Below are 22,858 nucleotides of genomic sequence, written 5' to 3' on the forward strand. Positions count from 1 at the left end.
ATTTAGTATTTTTCAGTAACTTATAATAATATAATATTTAACTTTAGCAATAACAGTACAATTTCAATCTGGCATAATAATGCCTCATTTGCCCTGAACCATGGCTTTGTTAATTGCAGTGCAGACCAGGCTGCCGCTCCCTGTGTCTGTGTATGTGTTTGGCAGTGTGTTTATTTTAAGAGGTGAGACAGCATGGCAGTCACCTGCTGAGGTGGATGCTGGGATGTGCGTGACATAGGGGTGGTGATGGAAGCGCGGGGGGTTGTCATTAATGTCGGCCACCACCACGGACACGGTGGCCGAGCTGGACAGGGCCTTGGGCTGCCCGCCATCTGATGCCACCACCAGCAGCTGGTAGCTGGCCCTCGCCTCCCGGTCCAGCAGAGAGCTGGTGATGATTTGGCCGGTGGCGGGGTTGATGGAAAACTGACCGCTGCCACCCGTCAGACTGTAACTGTGGGAGAGACAAAGAATAAAGGAATCAAGAATCTGCATGTTATACACAGACGACCGCAGACATAATAGACTACACTCTGTGTGCTTGCCTTAACAATTTGACTTGCTCATTCAGTGAATAAAAAATACTTTTTTGTACTACTTTGAGATCACATAACATCTGTACATGCTTTTAGACATGTCATGTTTGACAAATTCTTATTTTATCCTTCTGCATCTATTGATACATTGTCAAATGTCCTATTCCTCTGTACATGCATAAATCACTTTAATATGGGCTTATCACATCATGTCCCTCAAGCGTTTCACTTCAAACCCAACTCAGAAACCAGACATAAGCCAATGACATGCCTCGACTGAAACACAAACACATTTACTGTCCTCTCTAACTCGGCCCTGTCCTTCTCCCTTGTGACATTGTCACAGGAAACCTTTGGAGGGCACTATTTCAAGCAAAAAGCAAAGCAGAAAGATTTTAACTCTCACAGCCCAAGAAACTACACAGTTGTGTGGCATAAATCACTCAAAGCCAGCAGTAGACTTTTTTTTACGGTTTTCAGGGAGAAAAAATCCTACATACATACTAAATACTACAATCCCTGAAGATTATTTTAGTTCATCACTCAGACCTTTTTCCTGTTTTTCTCAGGCTTGCCGAGGCGCTCTAGCGCAGGCCACTGTGTGCTATGCTTAAGTGTTGGAGACATCCCCAAATTCTTTTTGACCAAAAACGCTGGGGCTTTTCAGTCTCCCAAAGTGTATCGAGTTTCCCTCTATTTTTCAGAGGTTCCCAGAGTGGCCTTGAGGCAAAGTCTGTCTGACATGTACATGTACACATATGCGTGCATTTTTCAACATGGATCCCTGGCGTGGCACTCCTGTGAAAACGAGCGACAAATTAGGGAACAAAGTGCGAATAAAAACGCTCTTCGGGGACAACAACAAGTCGGTTCACGCACCCACCACAAAACGTGGGGCCCGAAAAATAGAGACGGGCCCACTTAATGGGCTGTGAGAACTGAAACTAATAACCGATCATGACCAACTCTGTGCTCCATTAAAGACTGTAGCCCCTCAGAACCCCTGTTGGGCACTACTCCTTCTGTCATAGCCAATTAACGTCCTCATTACCACGCTTTTTGGGAAAGTGGAGCGCTGGACCGTCGCTCCATGCATCCTCAGCGGGGAGACTGGGGTTGATAGAGGAGAGAGGGTCACTTGTACCCCAGTCGGACGTCTGCCTAATATGTGCGCGTCTGCGTGGGATTGAGCTGGTGTGAGTGTGTGTCTGTCTGCCTGTGAGCGTGTTTATGAGTTGGGGTGTGTGTATGTGTATGTGTATGTGTATGTGTATGTGTTTAAGTACATTGAGAGCAATTAAACCCAGAAAAATTCCTTGTATGTGGAAATGTACTTGGCCAATAAATATGATTCTGATTCTGATTCTGATTCTGATGTGTATGTGTATGTGTAAGTGAATGTGTGTTTGTCTGTCTGTCTGTGGGAGTGAGTATGTGTCTGTGTGTCTGTGTGTCCGTCTGTCTGTCTATTTATGTGTGTGTGTTTGTGTGTTTGTGTGTGTGTGTGTCAGAGAGAGAGACAGTATGTATGTATGTGTGTGTTGGTGGTGGATGAGGACTATACCTGACCACTCCGTTCAGGCCCACGTCATTGTCGGAGCTGTTGACCAGCAGCACGTCCGTGCCCGTGGGAGCGTCCTCAGGGATGGTGGTGTGGAAGCTGGGGGACGTGAAGGCCGGGACATTGTCATTGACATCATCCACCAGGACTGTGACGGTGCCTGTGCCGCTCAAAGAAGGAGATCCTGGAGAGCCGGAGATAGAGAGGAGAGAAATGAGGGTTTCAGTCCAATTTCTCACAAGTTTCCATTTAACCTTTGGTTTACCACTTATTTAGCTAGTAAAGACATATCTGGGAGGAAAACACAGGCCTCATATTTACGTAAAAGCTGTATTTCTGGAAAGTATTTTGCACGGCATTAAGCGTCCCTCGTGTCCCACCATAGTGTATCATTTGAATTAGCATGGTTGCTGTATTTTGTCTAACCACCTAACCACATCAACTCACCTCCGAGATAATCTCCTGGAAAAGCATATAATCTTTATAATGAGGCACTGACGTGCCTCAGGGGCTAGCTCATTTTGAAATATGCTAAGTAATGGTTAAATATAGCCGTTGCGGGGACTTTGGGATTCCGTACCATAGACAATAACCATGAAGCAGCAGCATCTATTTAAAGTCGCACAGCACACAGCGAGTTACTCTGTGGAATTCAAGTGCAGAGAAATGCTATTTTCAGCGAAAAATCAAACTGAACCCACCAATGAATGACCAAAAAAAAAAAAACAAACACAAAAAAAAACCCAACCTTGGTCCATTGGGATAATGTTTAAATCAATAGCAGATGAAAATTAGCTGCAGAGCAGAAACACAGAAAGACTCAAACATCTGCTCGCTCATGTTGTTCTCCACTGTGATTAAAATGAATTTGCTCCTCACATAAATTCAGACGTTGATAACATCAAATGCTTGAACTTGCATACTGTGGAGCAGAAACCTAATAAGAAAAATGCCCTCCAAATCTCTGGCAACCGAAGGGCTGTAAAACTCCTTCTCTCTCTCTCTCTTTCTCGACCACTAAACCACTTTCTCTCTCTCTCTCTCTCTCTCTCTCTCTCTCTCTCGTCTCTCTTTTTCTTTTTTGACCCTCACTCTCCCCACACGTGTGGCTCTCTGTAAGACTTTGCAACCCCCGTATAAAATACAGTGAGTGAGAAGAGAGCATAGCCCAGAATGACTCACTGAAGATGTGCAAAGTGTCCTTCGGTCCTAGGGCCTCTTGACGTTGGTGGATTAGCATAATTAATAACATGTGTTTATAAGCCACTGCACAGAACTAAAGCTCATCTCCTCATTTGGATAACAAAAGGATTACCATATGGTGAAGAAGCTAACATTTAGCTAATGAGTGGTGGGAAGTGTGTCTTTATTAAGAGGACATGATTAAGAGGGTGAAGCATCTTCCTGAAAGAAAAGGGGAGGAGAGGGCCTCCATCCCCCTCACGCATGCTTACTACTAAGGCGATTGATCTCGATCAGAGCGTGAAACTACAAAGGGTTAATTTATGGCACTTTTTCCCCCCTCCTCACAATAGATCCGCGGCTGATCCAAATCCAAGAATGCAAGCTGTGTGTATTAATCCACTTACACTGACTTCTGAATGCAAAAACAAAATCTTGTAAAGGAAAAAAAAAATCACATTCCACCCGTATACAAATGAACACACGTTTGCACTAAAAGTAAACAACTTCAATCCAGAAATACCAAGCCCAGAAACCACAAAGCGTAATCTTTACTGCTGGGGAATCAGAGCGGCATGACTCATGCAATGTTCTTGTTTTCATTTCTCCATCGCAGTTGTTCATTTTCAAAAGCCCAGCTTTATTACCAAACACAGAACGCTGTCCACATTATTAGAACTCAGCCTGACAGCTTTCATAAAAAGGATGTTTGAACAGCAACATATGAACTCATCGATACTCAACCAGGAACGTATTTACATCATGCATCTTTGGGTACTATACTCCATACATAACGACAGTATACTCCATACATAACGACACGTTTTTACACGTGTTTGAGGTTAGGTTTAGGTTTAGGGATGCGGTTAGTAAGGCACAATAATGTGTACTTGCATATGAAGTACAAACTATCAATAATAACTTTAGTGCACTGTGTTATGGTCACACTGTAATACTCGGTAGTACTCTAAACTTCTGTTGGCTAATAACTTAGATAGGCTATGCCAAAGATACGATTTAGAAATCCCAAAAAGGGCTGGACATTCTATGTTATTTTCTTAATATCCACACCCAGTTACACTAAAGACGACGGCTTAAGTGAACTGTATTATGATCACAATGCTGTTCAGTGATACTCCACCCAACTAAAAAGCCTTTGACTTTTGCAGAAGTAACCTGGAAGGTCTCCTGTGGGCCATTTTGGCTGTCTCTGCCTGGTGATTGCTGGTGTCAGTAGCGCAGTCATCCGTCTGCAGCCTCCGCAGACAATGACCAGTCATTAAAGGCACTCTCCGTCTCGGCGAGGAAGACGGAGGATCGCTCAAGCGCTGCTGTCTCCAGCTGAACCAGGTGGCTGCGGTGAGTCACCGACCCATGCCCACAAGAGATTAAAGCAGCATCTTGATCCTCTTACATTAGCCACCAACTGCAACTCTAACGTCAGGTGTTTGCATCAGTTTTAAATGGCCGAGCGCTGAGCCACGGTTCCTAGGCAGATTCTGTGTATTGAACCTGCATTTACATGCGTGCTGCCAACAAGAGCTTTAAAGCAACACTCCAAATACCCCCGTACCATAAGCAGCCAGCGGCGATGCAAGACTTCACAAAGAGAACACATGAGGAGTCTGTTTTCTCATGCAATGATACGGTAGGCCAGACACAGCATACGCTTCCTCTGTTACATGTGGCAAATCTCAACAGTTTGTTTTCATTTGCAGGAGACTGAAACAATTTGGAAGATTTGAAGTAACAGCACGCAATATACTGTGCACTGAATGCTACGCTATACGAAAAAAACGAATACTTGGCAACGTCTAAAGGAGACATTAAGTCGGACAGGCAGAAAATCCATTTTGGCCAAAGGTCAAATAATTAAACCATTTTTGACGATAACAAAAAACATCATGTTCTTTCAGAACAAAATGCATTGTGAGACCCTCCAGCAGCCTGAAGTGCAAATATTTTCCCATCTTAAGTTGAGCCCCGTGTTCCAAGCACAGCAACAGCCTTTTGAGTTGCATTGTTCCCCCCACAACACGGAAGTGCGCCGCTATGGGGAAACTGGGCCGGGTTTTTTTTTTCCCAAATACATTTGGCTAATGTCCAGACATTTCACTTTTCAGGAGGACGTGAGGTCACAGCCTGTTTACAGGCTCAGAGAAGGACAGACAAGAGACAGGCAGGAGTGTGACCCTTCTGCCCTGACCTGGACCCTTCTCCTTAGCTGACACCAGCCTGAATACCACCCTCCTCCCCCACCCCCACCCCGACCCTCAATGGCCTCTGTTGCCCCACCCAATCCAATGTCAGTCTGTGGAACACACATGTGCATTAAAACAAAACACATGTATGTGCACATATACACACACACATGCACACACTCGTCGCTCTAACACACACAACTGCACAAGTACTTATGCATGCATTTATACATATGAACCCTTGAACGCCCATGCACAACCACTCCACACACACACACACACACACACACACACACACACACACACACACACACACACACACACACACACACACAGACACACACACACACAGGGTTCATGGGGTCATGAAGGTGCATTGTACATGCCCCTGTTGACAGCCAGAGCCAGGAATGAGGCATGGCCTGCCTCTCTGCCTGCCCTCCTGGCTCCAGCATACGGCTCCACTCTCCAGCGCCGCCCCCCAGGGGTTAACTGGTATCAGATAACCACAGCAACTTTTTTTTTCTCTTTCTCTGCACAAGCTGTCAAATTTCACCACTATGAATCTATACATTTCCAGATAACTATGAGCCCCTTGTTTATGTAACATTCATCACTGATAGGGCACTAGAAGCAGTTCACTTTGATTGAGGAGTGCGTTACTACTGCAGTAACACTGTAGTTTGTTGAGGTAAGTTTACCAAAGGCCTCACTCAACGGAGCCAAACTTGCCGTGCCAGCCGACATGACGCTGTTTACAAGACCCCGCTCCCAAACCACAACACATTACTGCTGCCACTGTTAATCAAGGGGTAATTGGGCTCTGTTTGTTTGTCAATTAAAAGAGAGAGAGAGATTGGAAATAAAGGTGTAATCAGAAAAGCATGCCCCTTTTTTTTCCCCCTTGCACAAAAAGAAATAACAGGGCTACAAAATGGCGGTAATGTAATTTCATGGGCTGGAGACGACCTGCTTGTGAGTAAGGTCTAGGAGGAAAAGCTCGTGTGAAGAAGTGTAAATGCCACTGATTTGGCTGGAGAGGCAGTCACTGGTGCCACCGACCGTGATCAATGGGAGAGACGGAAGGTGGGGTACAGCTGTGTAGCGCTTTTGGCGGCTAGGACCCCCAACTCCTCAGTCACACAGTGATAAATGACAAATGACATCATTTTGCCATGGAAAGAGGGCTGTTGGAAATTTGCGCTGGGAGAGTAGCTGTACCGGTGGCTGCCGCCATGCATTGTGGTTAAGGAGTATTGTTTCCATAGGCCGGCCAGGCTCCCAGAATGACGTTTGTTTCTGCTGTCGCTGCACTTCTGTGTATTTTATACTATTTACGAGTTAGTATGAAACGGCAGGAAACTTTTTTTTTCTTTTCTCTCTCTCTCTGTCTCTCTCTTCCTCTCTTGCTCAACTTCTGTGATACCTTGCAGTATATTTAGTTTCGCTCTTGGGGAGAAGAGCTCTTATGAGTCAGCCCCTTATAAGCTGGTGAAAATTTGATGAAGATGTTGTCAGTGCAGAGGCCGGCGTCCAAGTTTGTGACGAGCTTGACAAAGCACGCACCATAGATCTCCGCTTTAAATTTATGGGCGAGCCTCGAGCAGATGTCTTAAAACCCTCACGTTCGGAAACCATCGATCACCAGCGAGCCCCAGCCTCAGGGTGTCGTCCCGCTGGAGTAAGAAGTCGGTTGCATTCATTTGCATAATCTGATTTGAGGGTCGGTTCAGGACTGCAGTGGAAAACAAGTTGCTCTGACCTGGTGTGCCTCGTGGCTCGGTGTGTCCCACGCATTTACTTTAACGCTGCGGTCCGGCCACTCCAAAGCCAAGTCACTCCGCACCGTGAGAGCTTGAGTGTGTGTATATTACACAGGGCTGATTTATTAAATGTTTTTTAAACAAATGTCAACTCTTTTTTTGAGAACTCGTGGCCCCTCGTCGCTCAAAAAATCAAAACATCTCACGTCCGATAGATGGAGGAGGGAAACTACTCTTTCAATCTACCGAGCAAGCATTTTATATTGCGATACCTTGCTTCCAAGATGTACCCCCTCAGGGTTATGCTGCAGTCAGCAATGGCGTTGATGCACATTAAACCTGGAGCCATGTCTTTACAAGAACTCCCCCATTTTAGTTTCCAATTGGGAGAACTCTCAGACCGACCGATCATAAGATAACGGCATAAAAAGCCACCAACCATCGTCTCTGAGTGAGATTAAAAGACAACCTGGGAGACAGTGCGTCATGATCGCCCAATTCACACACCGTAACCTTAGACGGAACGAAAACACTCTCCGAGTAAAACCGAGCGGGAGAGATTCCTCACAATTATAATTCAATCAGAAAAGCGATTCTATTTTAAGCTAAATGCACTCCCTGTGGTTTGGAGCTGAAGTGACTAAGGCGCCTGAAACCAAAACAGGTCCGTTTATTTGATATTCTGTAATCATATATAGGGTCCTTTGACTGTTGGGTTAATGCATGTAATTTAGCCCTTGCATGCTGTGATTACACACTCAGTGTGATAACCTCACTCGTGTTTGGATTATTAAGAGATGCATGCTGTGCGTGCGTCTCTATGCGTGTCACAGATAAGGAGAGAGAGAGAGAGGGGATAGGGAGATAGAGAGGTAGCGATGGACAGAGGACGAGAGGGACACACTAAAATAGAGGGAGTAAGAGAGAGAGAGGGAAGGAGAGAGAGAGGCACCCACACACAGGGCAACCCCTCAGCACTGTCCCCTTCGCTGGGGAACTAGGTCGGACACCCCCCCCCCCCCCCCCCCCCCCCCCCCTCCCCCATCTGTCTCTCTCCACGGTCCTTAACGCTCACAGACAGTTTCCTTGTAAGCTGCCCTTAAGCCCTTCCCATAAAACATTGTCTAGCGTAAACATATGGTGCAGTCTAAGTATCTTATTAGTGTACATTACCAGTGGACAAATCACATTAGTGCCACTGAGGGTGCCAGTGGCATACTCTGCGAGCCGGAGGGGGCACAAATATACATGTAATTACAGCGCAAAATATCTGCCCAACCCAAATAAAGCCATTGTAATTACATAAGCCACTGCAAAATCCCAACACCACAGTGAGTGTGGAGAAAGAGCATACTCATTGCCCTGAGACGGGGTGGGGGCAGGGTTGGTGAGGTTGGTGTGTGGGTGTGTGTGTTTGTGTGTGTGTGTGTGTGTGTGTGTGTGTGTCTCCAAAGCCCTGATTGCTCCCAGGTTGTGATGTCTTAACCACCAAGTCAGAACAGATAATCTCATTCTTCGACGCAACTGAGAGAAGAACTTGTCAACACTCTATTTCTTAGCCGTACAACAAAAACAACAACAGCGTGTTCAAACAGTGGGGTTCATTAAAGTTGTTAGCATGGACAGGTTGACTTGGGAAGATGGATGAAGGTGGAAATTTATAAGACAGCCATCTGTGGCCCCCGAAGCTTAGGGCTAAACGGTTAATTACGGTTTATGGACTGCGGCTAGATTGTGCTCTTTTGGGGCGGCATCATTACTCAAGGAGTGCTGGCCGCATTCTCGCCGAAATTGACATTTTTCTCCCTCTAAGAACCTGTTGCTCTGCGACAAAGCCCCTTTTAATGCCTCAGTCAAACAGTAGTGAATGGAGATGGGGTCTAGTAGTGTTAGCTGTCCCAGAACTCCCAACTGCCAAACACAACAAAGTGGTGGAGAGTTTTTCTCACAGTTAATGAGGGTTCGAGCAGAATGGGATATTCCACCTACAGAAAAGGGACAGTCACATCCAACACCCCCCATCACACACACACACACACACACACACACACACACACACCACCCCTTCTCTGGAGTCTGGAGGCCAGGTTCACTTAAAATGATGAACACACTGTGGAATGAATCACATTCCTGCATTTCCATGTTTGCTGTCTCCTCAAAGAGGACATTTTATTCTACGCTACATCCACCTAGAGGAGTTAGTGAATATCCCAATATGGCTAAATCCATTGGCTTTGTCCTACCAAGCCTGTTCCTTTCTATATCTTAGAGATTTAGAGGTTAGAATGAATAGCATGTCCCTTGGGATTAAACATTCCCACATGGCATAGTGGTTGTGTGGTAGTTTCTGTTTTAGGAAGCCTGGCTTAGAGCAATAAGCGGACACACAACTTTGAGGAATCTGGACTTCAAACTCATATTTATTGTCCTCGAACTGCTGAATGCTCTAGTTTTTGGCAAAGACCAGTCACACACAACCTGGTTTTTCTTCAGTATCATTTTCATCAGTATTTCCATGATATCATGATGTTCACATAACATAAACACATTTCAACACACGCTGAACAAAAAGACCAAAGCCTTCATCATATGATGCATCTCTATTGGGTTCCCCAGTCAGAGGCAGGTATGGAAAAGAAACAGGTAATCACAGCCAAAGGTCATAACACACAAATCTGGCTCAGCCAATAGAATAAGGGCCTGCCGTAGTTGATTCATTTTGAACCCTTGATCATTGAGCGATTAGCCAAGTGTGACGTAGACAACTAAACGGGCGATGATTATCGGCCGTAAATTGCTATGCAGGCTACGAGACTCGTTTTTTTCTCTGAGAGTGTTTTCGTTCCGTCTTAGGTTACGGTGTGTGAAATGGGCGATCATGGCGCACTGTCTCCCAGGTCGTCTTTTAATCTCACTCGGTTGGTGCCTGCAAGAACCCCTGGAGTGCAGCTGAGTGCAGAAGACACCCACACCCCTCTGGACCTGTTCATGCTGTTCTTCTCAGAGGGGGAAGACGGCGTGTGACAACCCCAACACACAGCTCTCTGCCGAGAGAGCTGCAACCCAGGAATAAGTACCGGTGGACACCCGTGGGGATCAGTGAGTTCTACAAGCACAGTGGACACGGGAGGTCTCTGTCTGCTCCATGATCCACACAGCCCACAACAGGGACACAGTGGAGTGGAGGGTGAAGCCAAGGAATGATGCCTGGCCAACAAAGACTTCTCCATGCCCCTCACTCATTTTGGGGTACAACAAATGCATTGGGGTGGGGGTTGGGGGGGTTAACCTCTCTAACCAGCTGTTCCAGTACTTCACAACACATTTCCATGGACCTTGCTGCCACAAACGCATGCATCCTCCACAAAAAGCTGGCCTCCCTACAACAGCTAAAGGCTAATGTCACACAAAGACTTCACAGAGGAGCTCAGTGCGGTGTGTGGTGAGACCAGAAAGAATCCTCACAAACAAGCCTACGCTGATCATGTGCCTCTGCCAGTTGCCCAAGCCAATCAAGGAATCAGTAAGGTGGCTTTACCTGGGCTGACCTTTGACCTTTGCACATTCACTGCCCCTCCCAATGCCAGCTTTCGATCTCAAAACAATAGGGACGTACATTTAATTGTCCGTATCAAAAGAGCAGATGAAAGTGTTTGTGCTTGGTACATAACCAAGACGTAACGGAATCACCTCAACCGACTAAAACACGTCACACTGGGTAAGGTAATGTTTTTTCACATATTTCAGCACCAATTTTTTTTTAAATACATACTACTTACATATCATTGTAGCTGTGCTGAATACAAAAAAAACTTGTGACTGAAAAAACTGCTCACATTTGTTCGAACTGACAACAATGTCAGACTCCAGTATTTAAGGCTTAGATGTTGACCAGAAAAATGCAGGCTAAACAGCCTTCATAAACTTGGCCCCATATGTCTGCATGCCTGTTAGCTAGTTCGCATGAAAATAAAACCTCGTCCAATCAGCTTTCAGCAAATACTCACTCCACAACGGGACTGTTTTTTTATTTGTATTCTTATTTTTGTATGGGTGAGATACGCTCTCTGAGGCGGTCAGTCTTCTTGACTCAGAATAAGGCTGTCAGTGAGTTGCCCTGGACTGAGCATGAGATGGGTGCTGTGTGCGTCTGATTGGCCAAACCAAACCACCTCTTAAAAACTCCAATAGGCACTAAAGCTCCGGACATAAACATCGAGTTCCAGCAATTGTCAAGCTCACCACTGAACACAGAGTAGAATGAGATGGAGGTGGGATAAAAAGCGCTTGCTCAACAACACTGTTAGTGAGATTTTTTTTTTCTTTCATATATTGGGCTGATACTGAAAGTTACAGGTCTGTTAAAGTTCATTTGAGGAGCCTGATATTTTATTTGGCTGCATTTCATGTTGCTGCCGGATTCGCTATCTCTAACATTCACAAATGAACCCTTTAAAAGATTTGTCATGGCAAAATTTGGACAGTCATTTGGCAAGCGCCTAGCCACAATTTTTACAGCACTTTATCGATGCATTTTCAAGAGCTTGGCGGCGTTCATTTTCCATTCAAATTATTTTAATGATGCAACCATTTTACAAGAACACAAATAGGATGGAAAAGTAACTCCACAGGATATGCAGACACACAGAAAAAAGAATTGGTGAGATGGATAAGCAGATCGTCTTTCGACTGACAAAAGACGTTCATGCTGGAAACATTTAAGAAACCTGAGCGTTTACAGGCCAGATTCACAAGTGCCATTGTACCGCATAAAAGATCCAGACTTTAAATGGATAGGTCATTAAAATTCTTTATCTGCTAAGCAGTCATTTAAAGCTGAAAAGGAGGAGAATAAACAGCGTGGCCCCATGGGTCTACATGGTGAAAGGATGCCTTTCTGGGCTATGCGAGACCTCCACTATAGACACAGAAAAAGGGATTTGCTTCCCCGCTTTTAATAAATGTGGCTAAACAGGCGGAGCATGTGAATGTCTGCCTGCTTGCCTTGCATCTTGCCAACCCTGCTGTTCCCATACCTTTAAACTCATACTCACTCGCTCAAAGTGAAGGACCAACTTTCATCTGACCAGCGATTACTCCCATATTTGTTCTCTATAAAATCTTGATAAGTAAAAAAAGAGAGGGAGAGAGAAGAAAAAAGCACCGCAGAGGTATGCTATTGCAGTCACTCTTGAGGACGCTTGCGACATAGAGACTGTTTTGTCTCTCTGTACAGAGGCAAAAAGTTCACCCAGTTATGTTTGGGTTATTTTGTGTATGATAGAGCGCAGGGATTAGGAAGGGAAATAAACCACAGAGTGCAGATGTAGGGGTATTAAGATCCGTCTGGACACAATGCCTTGGAAATGACAGGGCAATAGGATCTTTGTGTGATGCAAAGCTTTTTTCGCTAGCATACAGATTCCATGACAGGAAGACATGCCCTGGAGAATTCACGCTGTATATGCAAGACCTGCTGCCAACACAACAGGCTATTGATTGCCAAACAACCCAAAGCCTCCATTTGTGGGAAACTCTATGAACATTCCTATGGCCTGCACTGTGAACAGGATCCTTTTATTCTGTGTGCACTCCATGCATGTGCAGCCGACAGGAGGCGAAGGGCTAGCGTGTGGCTCAGCGGCGACGGCTTGATTTGCCTGCAGCTGGTCCCAGATGTTCCCTTCCATTAGCTTCTCTGGAGACCACACTCTCCTGTTATCTCTCCCTTTTCTTGGGCCCGAGATTTCCCTCAGAAACCTTGCCAACAACTTTCCACTGCAAAAAGGCCTGATCTTCAAGTCTGACTCCCCCGCCCGCCCCACAACACCACCACTCCACTCCACCCACCCACCCACCCACCCCAGCTCCCTCCAATAAGCCTCCTTGTTAAACACCTTTACTGGGCTTGTATCTGCACCACATTTGCAGGGCCCGGGCGCAGCTCTCCAAATAATGACGGGTGCGTGCCAAAGCCGAGTCGGCCGCAGCCCTCTGAGAGCCGGCGCGGAGAGCAGCGCTTCTTTGTTTCCATCCGTTTCATGACAGATTTCACTCAGCAGCGGAGGCCTACTGCCGCCGCCGCCGCCGCGGCTCCTGCTCCTCTGCTCCACTTCGCATTCACGCTAATGACTTTAGCTTCTCCAGCCATCGAGTGAGGGGGGGCCTCGCGGCGGAGAGAAAGATCCTCCTGTGGGACACAGCTCAGAGAAAAAAAGAAAAAAAAAAAACACGAGATGGTGGATATGGATTCTGTCCGGCTACCCATGCGGAGAAGATAGGCTAATTGTTGTGGACATGCAATTAAACATGTTTTGTCCACCAGGTCTGATGAGGCTTTTGTTTTGCGCGAGAGCAAGCTAGCGAGGCAAGTGATGTTGAACATGGCGCTGGAGAGATGCACCCTTTGTTGACTCTAATGAAGATGTCTACCTCGGTTGACAGCACAGCAGAGCGAGTGTTAAACACTTAGTGGCTCATTTCTGACAGATTTGGCCCAGTAATGGGGAGAGAACCCATATGCATTTAATGTAATTGAAAATGGGCCCTGAGGAAAATGGGCCCCAGTGTTTTCGCCGTCTACCTTGCAGATTTCTGTGCCAGATAGCAAATGGGATAACCATTTCCCCCGATGTCTCGCCCTCAAGAATGTGAGAAAATACTGAAGGATCATTTTAACCGTGCACAGATTACGGGGTTTCTCAATATTATAATATTCCACACAATAGTCTCTTTCTGCAACTGCTAAAAGCCCTAAATGCACTATTCTGCTGTTGTGAAAGGTATGGCTTTCTGTACTATGCTTTGAGGTCGGTGGAAAAAATGTACATAGAACATATTCGCTGTTATTTTTTTATATCTTTGTCTGTCTGTCTATCTATGAATGGATATTTCCATCCATAAATCAGTTCACTTACATATCTACACACCAATTACTTTATCTATATATTTCAGTCTGGAAGTTACAAAAACGTTTCCATCGAAGGTGTTTAATAACTGTTCAAGCTACAAAGCTAAAAGGTGCTGGGTCTGCCACTGAAACTTAAATAAATACATGAAGCCGCAATGTATAAACTTAAACAGCCCACAAGCTAACACAAATCAAACTGCTACAGCCATCTCTGAGTAGCAATGACCCTATACTGCTAGAGTTCTCACCCATGTCCAGCGACAGTCAAAAATACCCCTCATTACAGCAGGTCACATGGCTGAACTGGAATGAGAGAGAACCACCCTATGACCATGGCTGCCTAACCAGTCACCAAAAGAAACATATACTTAGCTGGAATAGCATGTGATTTTGCCCTGAATGGGGATATGCCTGCGTTTGCTCACAAGTGCACATTTACTGACCTCTGTGGAATAACACCCCAACCTTTAGTCTGCCTATAACAAGCCCTACCACTGTTTCCATACAAACAAATCTAAGTCACAGAGTTTTGAAGTTTTAACACATTCGATTCTGACTTTTCAACAGCTTCCATGTGTAAGTCTTCAAGAGGGGGTATATCTGGCTTTATACATTCTCAAAAAAAAAAAAACTTAAAAGTATTTTTTTCTCAGAGTTGTACCTTCAGGACAGGGGGTGCAGCTTTATGTTTCCCCTTTTCCTTCAGCTCATGATATACAGACAAGTTTTTACATGATCCGATGCAGGTGCATCCTATCCTGTGAGCTCCACAGGAGGAACGCTACTGTGAGTAGCCTGTGTGTTAAAAACACTGAAAAAAGGCTTCATCGTGACAGCTCTGAGAAATACCAACACAGAACCATATATCACCCTTACGCAGGAAATGCCCAGGGCATATATACATGTGATAAATGAGTGTTAGATCCCTAAGAGATTTTATGGATCATACAATGTCCTTGTTGCATAACGGGGATCTTACCTGAGTCGATGGCTGTGACTATCAAGGTGTATTTCTCCTGAACCTCTCTGTCCAGCGTCCGAATGAGGCTGAGGTGACCGCTGGAGGAGAGGCTGAAGGCCCCCTCTTCATTTCCACCGTTGAGGGTGTAACTCAGCTGACCGTTTGAACCCTGGTCATCATCTCTGGCCACGACCTTTAGACAGAACATCAAAAAAGACCAGAGGCAGATGTTTAGGAGTCCTTACTATGCATGTACTGTAGATTTGACACGTGATGACAGATGCCAGAGGGTATATGGGTATTTGAGCACAATGTTGACAAATCTAATGCAATCTGTGTGTGGTAGACTTTCATTTCAGGTAGGCCATTGTACATTCAGGTGCTTGGCAGCGGTTCAGCATCATTACTGAGTGATTAGTTTAACTGGCTATCATTTTCTTAGTTGACCAAATCTCATTCCCTTCGCTGATTGAGGGGGTCACATTTCAAACATGTGTACACAGGCAGGCCTCAGCAGTAAAACTACACAGCGACGTCTACATCGAGGATGTTGGTTTGCCCAACAAAACTTCATATGCCACAAAAAAAACGATCGCCCAAAAAGACACAGCGAAGCACTTAAGCAAGAGTAGATGCCACAAAGGTGGCATTCAGCGGAGTGGTGTGGCTCCAGCTTCCACACAGAATGAAAGCAAGGGCATAAATCTGGGCACCACAGCAGGGCTCATTAGCGACTGCCCGCGCCGCAATGAGCCTAAGCCTTTTCCGGTAGTCCTGCCGCACAGAGGGCATGGCTGCCCCGGGGCGGCTGCGTTGGCGCAGCGCGGTGTTTGTGTGGGGGTGAACCCGCCGCCGCTGGGCGACGTCCCAACACAGCTGTGGCTTCTGCTGCCTTCATTTCCTCAAAGGTGCGGGCTACAACCACTCAGAAACTGTGTTGCCTTTGTCACTGGAGAGTGGCGCCTCATTTAGGCAATTTGGTAATTTTGGATTATACAGTTTCAACAATATCCTTTTTAGCAATCGTTGCTGTTTCACAGGTTTTTTTTTTTTATCTGGCTACGTTTAGCAGTTCCACTTACCTTGACCTGAGACTTTTTTGGTCTTTCATTTGTCAGTTGTTCAGATTTCAGCCTAATTTCCAGTTTCTGTTTAAATTCTAAATAATCACTCTATTTTCGCGGAGGTTTAAAATGAAGTACAGCGGAGGTCCAATTAAAAGTAATGTTTGAATAACCGAGTCTGCATAAATGGTCCTGGGAGTGAGAAACTAACCTGTAGGATGTTCTTTGGCAGTTTCTCCAGGTTCTCCTGTACATTAACGGTGTATGGTGACAGCTCGAACTTTGGCGGACAGTCATTGACATCCATCAGGACGATGTTGACGGTGGTGCGGTCCACCCTCGGGCTGCTTCCGCGGTCCGCCGCCTGGACAACCAGTGAGTAGGACGACCTCACCTCCCTGTCCAGCTGCTTGGCCACCGAGATGATCCCCGTGACCGAGTCGATCCGGAAGTCCGTGTTGGTGTTGCCGCCGATGATGGAGAAGCGGATCTGGCCGTTGGTGCCCTCATCAGCGTCGCTAGCGAACACCTGGAGCACGTCGGTGCCGGTCAGCGTGTTCTCCTCAATCTCGATGTCGTAGATGTTCTGCGAGAAGCTGGGCGTGTTGTCGTTGACGTCCAGCACGATCATGGTGACGTCCATGGTGGACGACAGCGGTAGCTCACCCTTGTCCGTGGCCACCACCGTCAGGGTGTAGTTGGCCAGTTCCTCGCGGTCCAGCTCCCCTACCAGCTTCACATCGCCGTTGATGGTCCCAATGCTGAACTTATTCCCGAAAGGCCCGCGCAAGGAGTACTCCACGTAGCTGTTGGGTCCGCTGTCTGCATCTGTGGCATGGGCAGAGAACACCACGGTGTCCGTGGGGGTATTCTCCTGGATGTAGGTCATCTTCTGTGACGTGAAGCTGGGGGCGCAATCGTTTACGTCCAGCAGGATGATGGACACCTGGGCGGTGCTCGTGAAGCGAGTCATAGGGGGCGCAGCCAGGTCGTTGACGGTGATCACCAGGTTGTAGAAAGACTGGGCCTCCCTGTCCAGGGCTTTCTTCGTCTGCAGGACTCCATTTTTGGTGATGTGGAATTGAGCCTGGGGATCACCTGATGCGATGGTGTAGAACATCTGGGCATTGGGGCCTGGGAAAAACCACAAAAAGAAAACCATGCCATTAATGAGAAAATGGACCACAGGCAACTTGAGAGGCATTTAAATTGACATTATGATTTCTAAATAAATGTGCAATTACATTGTATTGCACTGAAAATGATGAAAAGCATTACACCAGTGATCAATCTCATTAGGGTGAGATTTTCAGAATGTGTCAGCCAAACCTGAAACTGACCTGATAATGAATATTTGACAGTAAATAAACACAGTTCTAATGAGATGTTCAATGTGAAAGTCTCCAAAAGAAGGCTTTCTGACTTTCTGATTAAATATATATACGTATATATTCCTATAGATTTGTACCACAATGAGGGTGAGTTTATTTGTCATTGTTTTCTACAGCTGGTGATTTACAGACATGTCTTTTCTACATGATCCGATGCAAGGGGCTCTTGCCCTGTGCTGTCCAGAGGAACAATGCTACTGTGAGCAGCCTGTATATAAAAACCACTGGAAAAAAATGATGATGAGCCCCGTAGATTAAATCTGAATATACAGTATAGATGTAAACTTGGAACGATAATACCAGGGAGATCACTCATTCTGTCTAGTTTTTATCTCATATCACACCGTTTCCCACGCAAGCTGATAACAAGAATAAATACAAGCACACAGTGATATATTTATTTCTGCTTCACTTGACTGACAAGACATTGTACTCCATTGGACCTCTGGATATTTGTGTTTGCACTGTTACTGCTATTGCTCGGCAAGTTCTTATCAGTAGGCATTTCCACTCATTGTTTTGCAAAAACAGCTATTGCTGACGCAGGCCTCTTCTACTACTACTACTACTGAGCAAAGCGTTTCTTTGTCATGCTAAATTATCACCCAAACAACAGAGCTGCTTGCCATTTCTCAACTGATAAGACCACTGTGAACGCCATTAACAGATATAAATCATTCATTGGAAAAGACACGGCGCACTAAAAACCTCCCCGAAACTATCAGATTTTGAAACTCAGCCTAATCTTGTCTCCCCGGAGCCGGCACAAATGGGTTTAAATTGAGCGTCTGTAATTCGAGTCAGTGGGGTATTCATGTGGACACCGGCTCGGCACCTTCCCACAGTGCTCCCTCTTTTATGTACTGTACACAGGCAATCTCCTTATCCAAGGCCACGTCACAGGGGCAGTCGGCTATCTCCCGTCAGTGCCAGGGTCAAGGTTCAGGAAGCCCCAACAATGATGTTTTTTTTTTGTAGGTGGTATCATCAAGCTAGCAGCAGCCTAGCCCAGCCCAGTCCAGACAGACAGACTAGCACGGGGCCGGCCCGGTGCAGACGGAGCAAGAAACCTGACAGGATCGCGGGGGCGGAGGGGGTGGGTGGACACGTCCCGGCAGGAATGTAGGTCACGGTAACCACATTAGGGCCCCAATTTAGCTGTGACTGCACCACGAGAGAGGATGGCGCTACCAGGACGACACGCAGACAACTGAGCACTCTCTTCCTGCTACCAGGCAGTTTCTGCTGTTAGACCTCACTAGTCAATGTACAATACATATGTAGGCGCAAGTTTGGACTAAACACCTTTTACATAATGGGCATTTATCTATCCAAATCGAGACAGCACTTTTTTTTCCATAATTTATAACTGTGAAATAGAATTATACTTGCTGTTCGACTACACAGCATTTAACTACCTCCTTCCCTAATATCAGTAGGAACCGACTATTTTGTGTACTAAAAGGCTTTTGACTGGTGACCTACCATCATCAGCATCACTGGCGCCTACAGTGAGAACATTAGATCCTGGAGCGAGGCTCTCCGTCACCGAGGTGCTGTAGACAGTGGTGTTAAAGATGGGGGGGTTGTCGTTGACATCCAGGACATTGAAGTAGACCCGGACCGTGCTGGTCTGGCCACCACCGTCCACGGCTTTTGCTGTGAGGATGTAGTACTGCTGGGATTCGTAGTCCAAAGGCCGTGTGACGTTGAACACGCCCGTCACTGGGTTGAGCAGAAAGGTGTCATCCTCATCGTCTTCCTCCAGCGAGTAGGTGATTTCCCCGTTCACCCCAGAGTCAGAATCGCTAGCCAATATGGCTGCCACAATAGATCCTGGGGGAAGCAAAGCAAACAATGTAATTACAGGAGATGTTCATATACAATCCACATGAAATGAAAAAGACACAAAAGACGAAAGAATACAAGTTTGACCTCAATAACCAACCAATTCAATGAGATGTTACTATTACAAGAGTGAGCAGAGCGATATATCTATGGAGGAGAGAACAGCAGGCTACCTGGTGCTGTGTCCTCAGGGATGTCAAAGGAGTATGTGGCTCTGGAGAACTTGGGTGTGTGGTCGTTGACGTCACTCACGGTGATGTTCAACCTCATGTCAGAGGACTGTTTCCCATCGTCTGCTCGTACCAGAAGTGAGTACTTTGAGCGTCGCTCTCGGTCAAGCCTCTTGGTGGCAATCAGATCGCCGGACTCCGGATCAATACGGAAGCTGTCGTCCGCCCCACTGATGATGGTGTAAGTGACCAGGGCATTGGGTCCCTGCAGGAGGGGGGAGATAATATAATATATAATTCAATATAATATATATAACTCAGAAAGTGCTGTACGAAGAACATGAGATGTAAGTTATTATCTATTTAGGATATTAGACACTTAAAAAAATAAATCGGCTTTTTTTCTGAAGCATTGTTATTGCACAAAGTACTTTACATTTAATCTCTTGCATTGGGCAATCAATGACAGACACAATAATGCAGAGTGCTATTTCCTGCCAGACTGAAACCAAATCACTTGTAAACTTCTGCCCTAACCCCCTGTGACAATAAAAACGTGCAGTTGAAATCGTTACGTGCATTAATAGGGTGCTATGGTTTTTCACATCTGAAGCTTACTGAGACAATTAAAAAATAATAGCCAAATGAATTTATTTTGATGTCCATAAGATTAGTCAAGTCATCTGTAACATTTAGGAAGGTCCCTGCTGAACCCTTTCAAAGTGTATTCCGTCTTAATTAGAAAGGGGTGTTGATGGCAGAGACTTCCACAAACTCTTATAATGCTTCCTATAAACTTCTTTGTCTCTTATTCATTATTGTGTAAGACAGCTTATACCGCTTGCTTGGAGCACTTAACCAAATGTGAGTCAGACTGTGCACAATAATTTACATCATTTATGAGCAAAAGGCAGAGAGGTTCATATGCAAATATGTCTGCTGGAGACCACATTTCAGGATTAAATGTCCACATGTGAAAGACAAAAAAAAAAAAGGAAAAGAAAAGAAAAAACAACAGGATCTGTATGGCTGAATTCTCTCAGGAGCTGCTCCCTGTCTTTGAACTTTGGGGCTATAGTGTTTCTCTATAAATTCAACTAATAGATCCCCTGGTACCTGGGGTAAGGACAACCGTTACACATGTGATACCATGGCCAGCGAGAGGGGAGAATGTAATATGACAGCTGAATAATCCCAGTGACAGATCCTGACGTTCCTATTTGTGCGGAGGACAATACCAGCCCAGACAACTGTCTCCAAGTGTTCTACGTTTAGAAACAGATGCTGCCCTACTTCAAAGGATGCCTCTCACCAAGCTGTCAAGATTATTTTTACTCATAATAAAAGACAAAATAGTTTTTTTGTCCTTCCCTGACAAAGCTTAGTCCAGTCTAAACCATTAGTGGGATTTTGGCACTTCCCATGTCTGGGTAAACCAGGGGGAAAGGCATTTAAAAAAATCAATTGTCAATCCTCGCCATAATTAGTTAGGATAGGATTTGGAGGATCCTTACCTAGGATTGAGACGACCTGGGTATGCAGACAAAACACATGTCTGGTCTAAAACGGACTTTCCTGAGGGCCATTCACCAGAAGAAAAAAAAGCCAACAGTGTTATTCCACAGAGCTGCTGTCATCGATCAAGGCCTGGAGTCTGGGATTCCCATCAGCCACCTGGGCTGCAACCAGACTCCGACACCCTCCGTCAGCCAATTAAAATCTCTGATAGGGTTCAAAAGGGAGAGGAGGGGGTGGCGCAGAGGGGTTGAAAAGCCGAGCTTACCGTCTCTGACAATGACCGCCTCTGTGACCCCCACACCCTCCCAACTGCCCCCCCACCCCCCACCCACTAAAGACTTTCAGGCTTTTACAACCTTCCCAGGGCGCTGTAGGGAGAACAAACCGAAGCAATTAAAGAGCAAAGCGGCAGCTCGGAGTCAGGCAGAAGGAAACTCATTTAGCGGCCCAGAGGTTTGGGGGGGATCAGCTCAGGGACACGCAGGAGGCCGGGCCAGGCGGGCGGACGGACCCCGGCAGGAAATTGACCTTCCTGTAATTTGAGCAACTGCTCGAACTAACGCAGACACACCATCGGACCCCGAATTACAGACGAGTGCTTTATTAATGTCAATTGGTGCTGTCAACTTAAACAAATCGGTCTGGCGGAGAAGGGGAGTTAAGATAATCTTTTGGGGGTGGTATGATTGAAAGCTCTTGATAACATCATGTTGAAAGGTCTTGTCATAACACAATTCAGAGGCCATGAGAGAGGGAATGTAGTTTGTCTACTTATCCCTATCAGTGTGTGTGTGTTCAGATATTCAACTCTGGAAATAAAGCCTCATTCTTTCTCCCTTTAAGTAGCCCTTTTGTCTTCATAAGCCTAGAATAAAACTAAGCATGCATCCATTTTAAAACCATGTTCTCTGATGTGACACCAGTCTCATTAAAAGTGATCCCATCACAAGTGATTAATGGCTTGTGGTCGCTTTTCTCTTCCTATTGAAACGATGACACGTAAAGAAGAAAAGGAAGAAGAAGAAGAGGAAGAAAAAGAAACTCTCTCTCTCTCTGGAATGAGTCTTCCTCTTCAATAGATTCAAGAAACTAAAGCAGAGCCTCCCCTCTAATCCAACATCAGCCAGCCACTTCTCTCGTTGCGCTGGAAATGGGTGTGACAAAAACGGATGCAAAGGAACAGCGCTCATTCAATCACACATGAGTCGCACATGTGGAGCTATTAAACCAGAGAGATCATTATGATGTCTGAATCCAGAGAGTCAGCTGGACAGCAGCTTGAGATCTTGGCTTGGCTTCCCCATATCACACATGTGGCCCTGCGCCCCGCGCCTCAACGCGCCTTTCCGTACGCTCCCTCCGTGTCTGTGCAACTTGGGTTTCCAGCCCTAGGATGTGGGCACAAAGTTGGCCGGCATGACTGGGCGACTGAAATAAATCCACATGCAGGCTCCTATTTGGTGACCTTTTTGGTTCCGAGCAACTTTTCCGTTAACTGTCAGTTTAAATGCCCCGTCATAATGGGGTGTACATGACGCAGGACTTAAGTATTTGGTTCTTCTGGTGACAGGAAGGACGCGTCTGAAAAGGGTTGTCAAACACGCTGTCCACTACCCACTAACCACTATTCTTCCCCCTTGCTTTATGACAGTGGGAAAATAATGGGAAATAATTCCTGGTCTGCGATCTATAAAAAAAAATTTAAAAAAAATTATGATTCCAGAAATGCTTTTCACCATCTGACTTTTTTCTC

The 22,858-nt window shown here is 45.8% G+C and overlaps 1 protein-coding gene across 1 annotated transcript in view; it reads right to left on the reverse strand.

Moving 5' to 3' along the window:
* Nucleotides 1–22,858, reverse strand: part of LOC105906534 (protocadherin Fat 4) — an 86,508-nt gene that overhangs the window by 17,209 nt on the left and 46,441 nt on the right. Inside the window, exons 3-8 of the mRNA XM_031558094.2 lie at nt 19,591–19,852; nt 19,055–19,405; nt 16,390–17,312; nt 15,133–15,307; nt 2,101–2,281; nt 204–454 (exon numbers count right to left, since the gene is read on the reverse strand). Coding sequence (XP_031413954.1) covers nt 204–454; nt 2,101–2,281; nt 15,133–15,307; nt 16,390–17,312; nt 19,055–19,405; nt 19,591–19,852 — 2,143 coding nt within the window. The remainder of the gene's footprint in view (nt 1–203; nt 455–2,100; nt 2,282–15,132; nt 15,308–16,389; nt 17,313–19,054; nt 19,406–19,590; nt 19,853–22,858) is intronic.

The sequence above is a fragment of the Clupea harengus genome, chromosome 20 (genome assembly GCF_900700415.2).
Source record: "Clupea harengus chromosome 20, Ch_v2.0.2, whole genome shotgun sequence".
Taxonomy (NCBI): Eukaryota; Metazoa; Chordata; class Actinopteri; order Clupeiformes; family Clupeidae; genus Clupea; species Clupea harengus.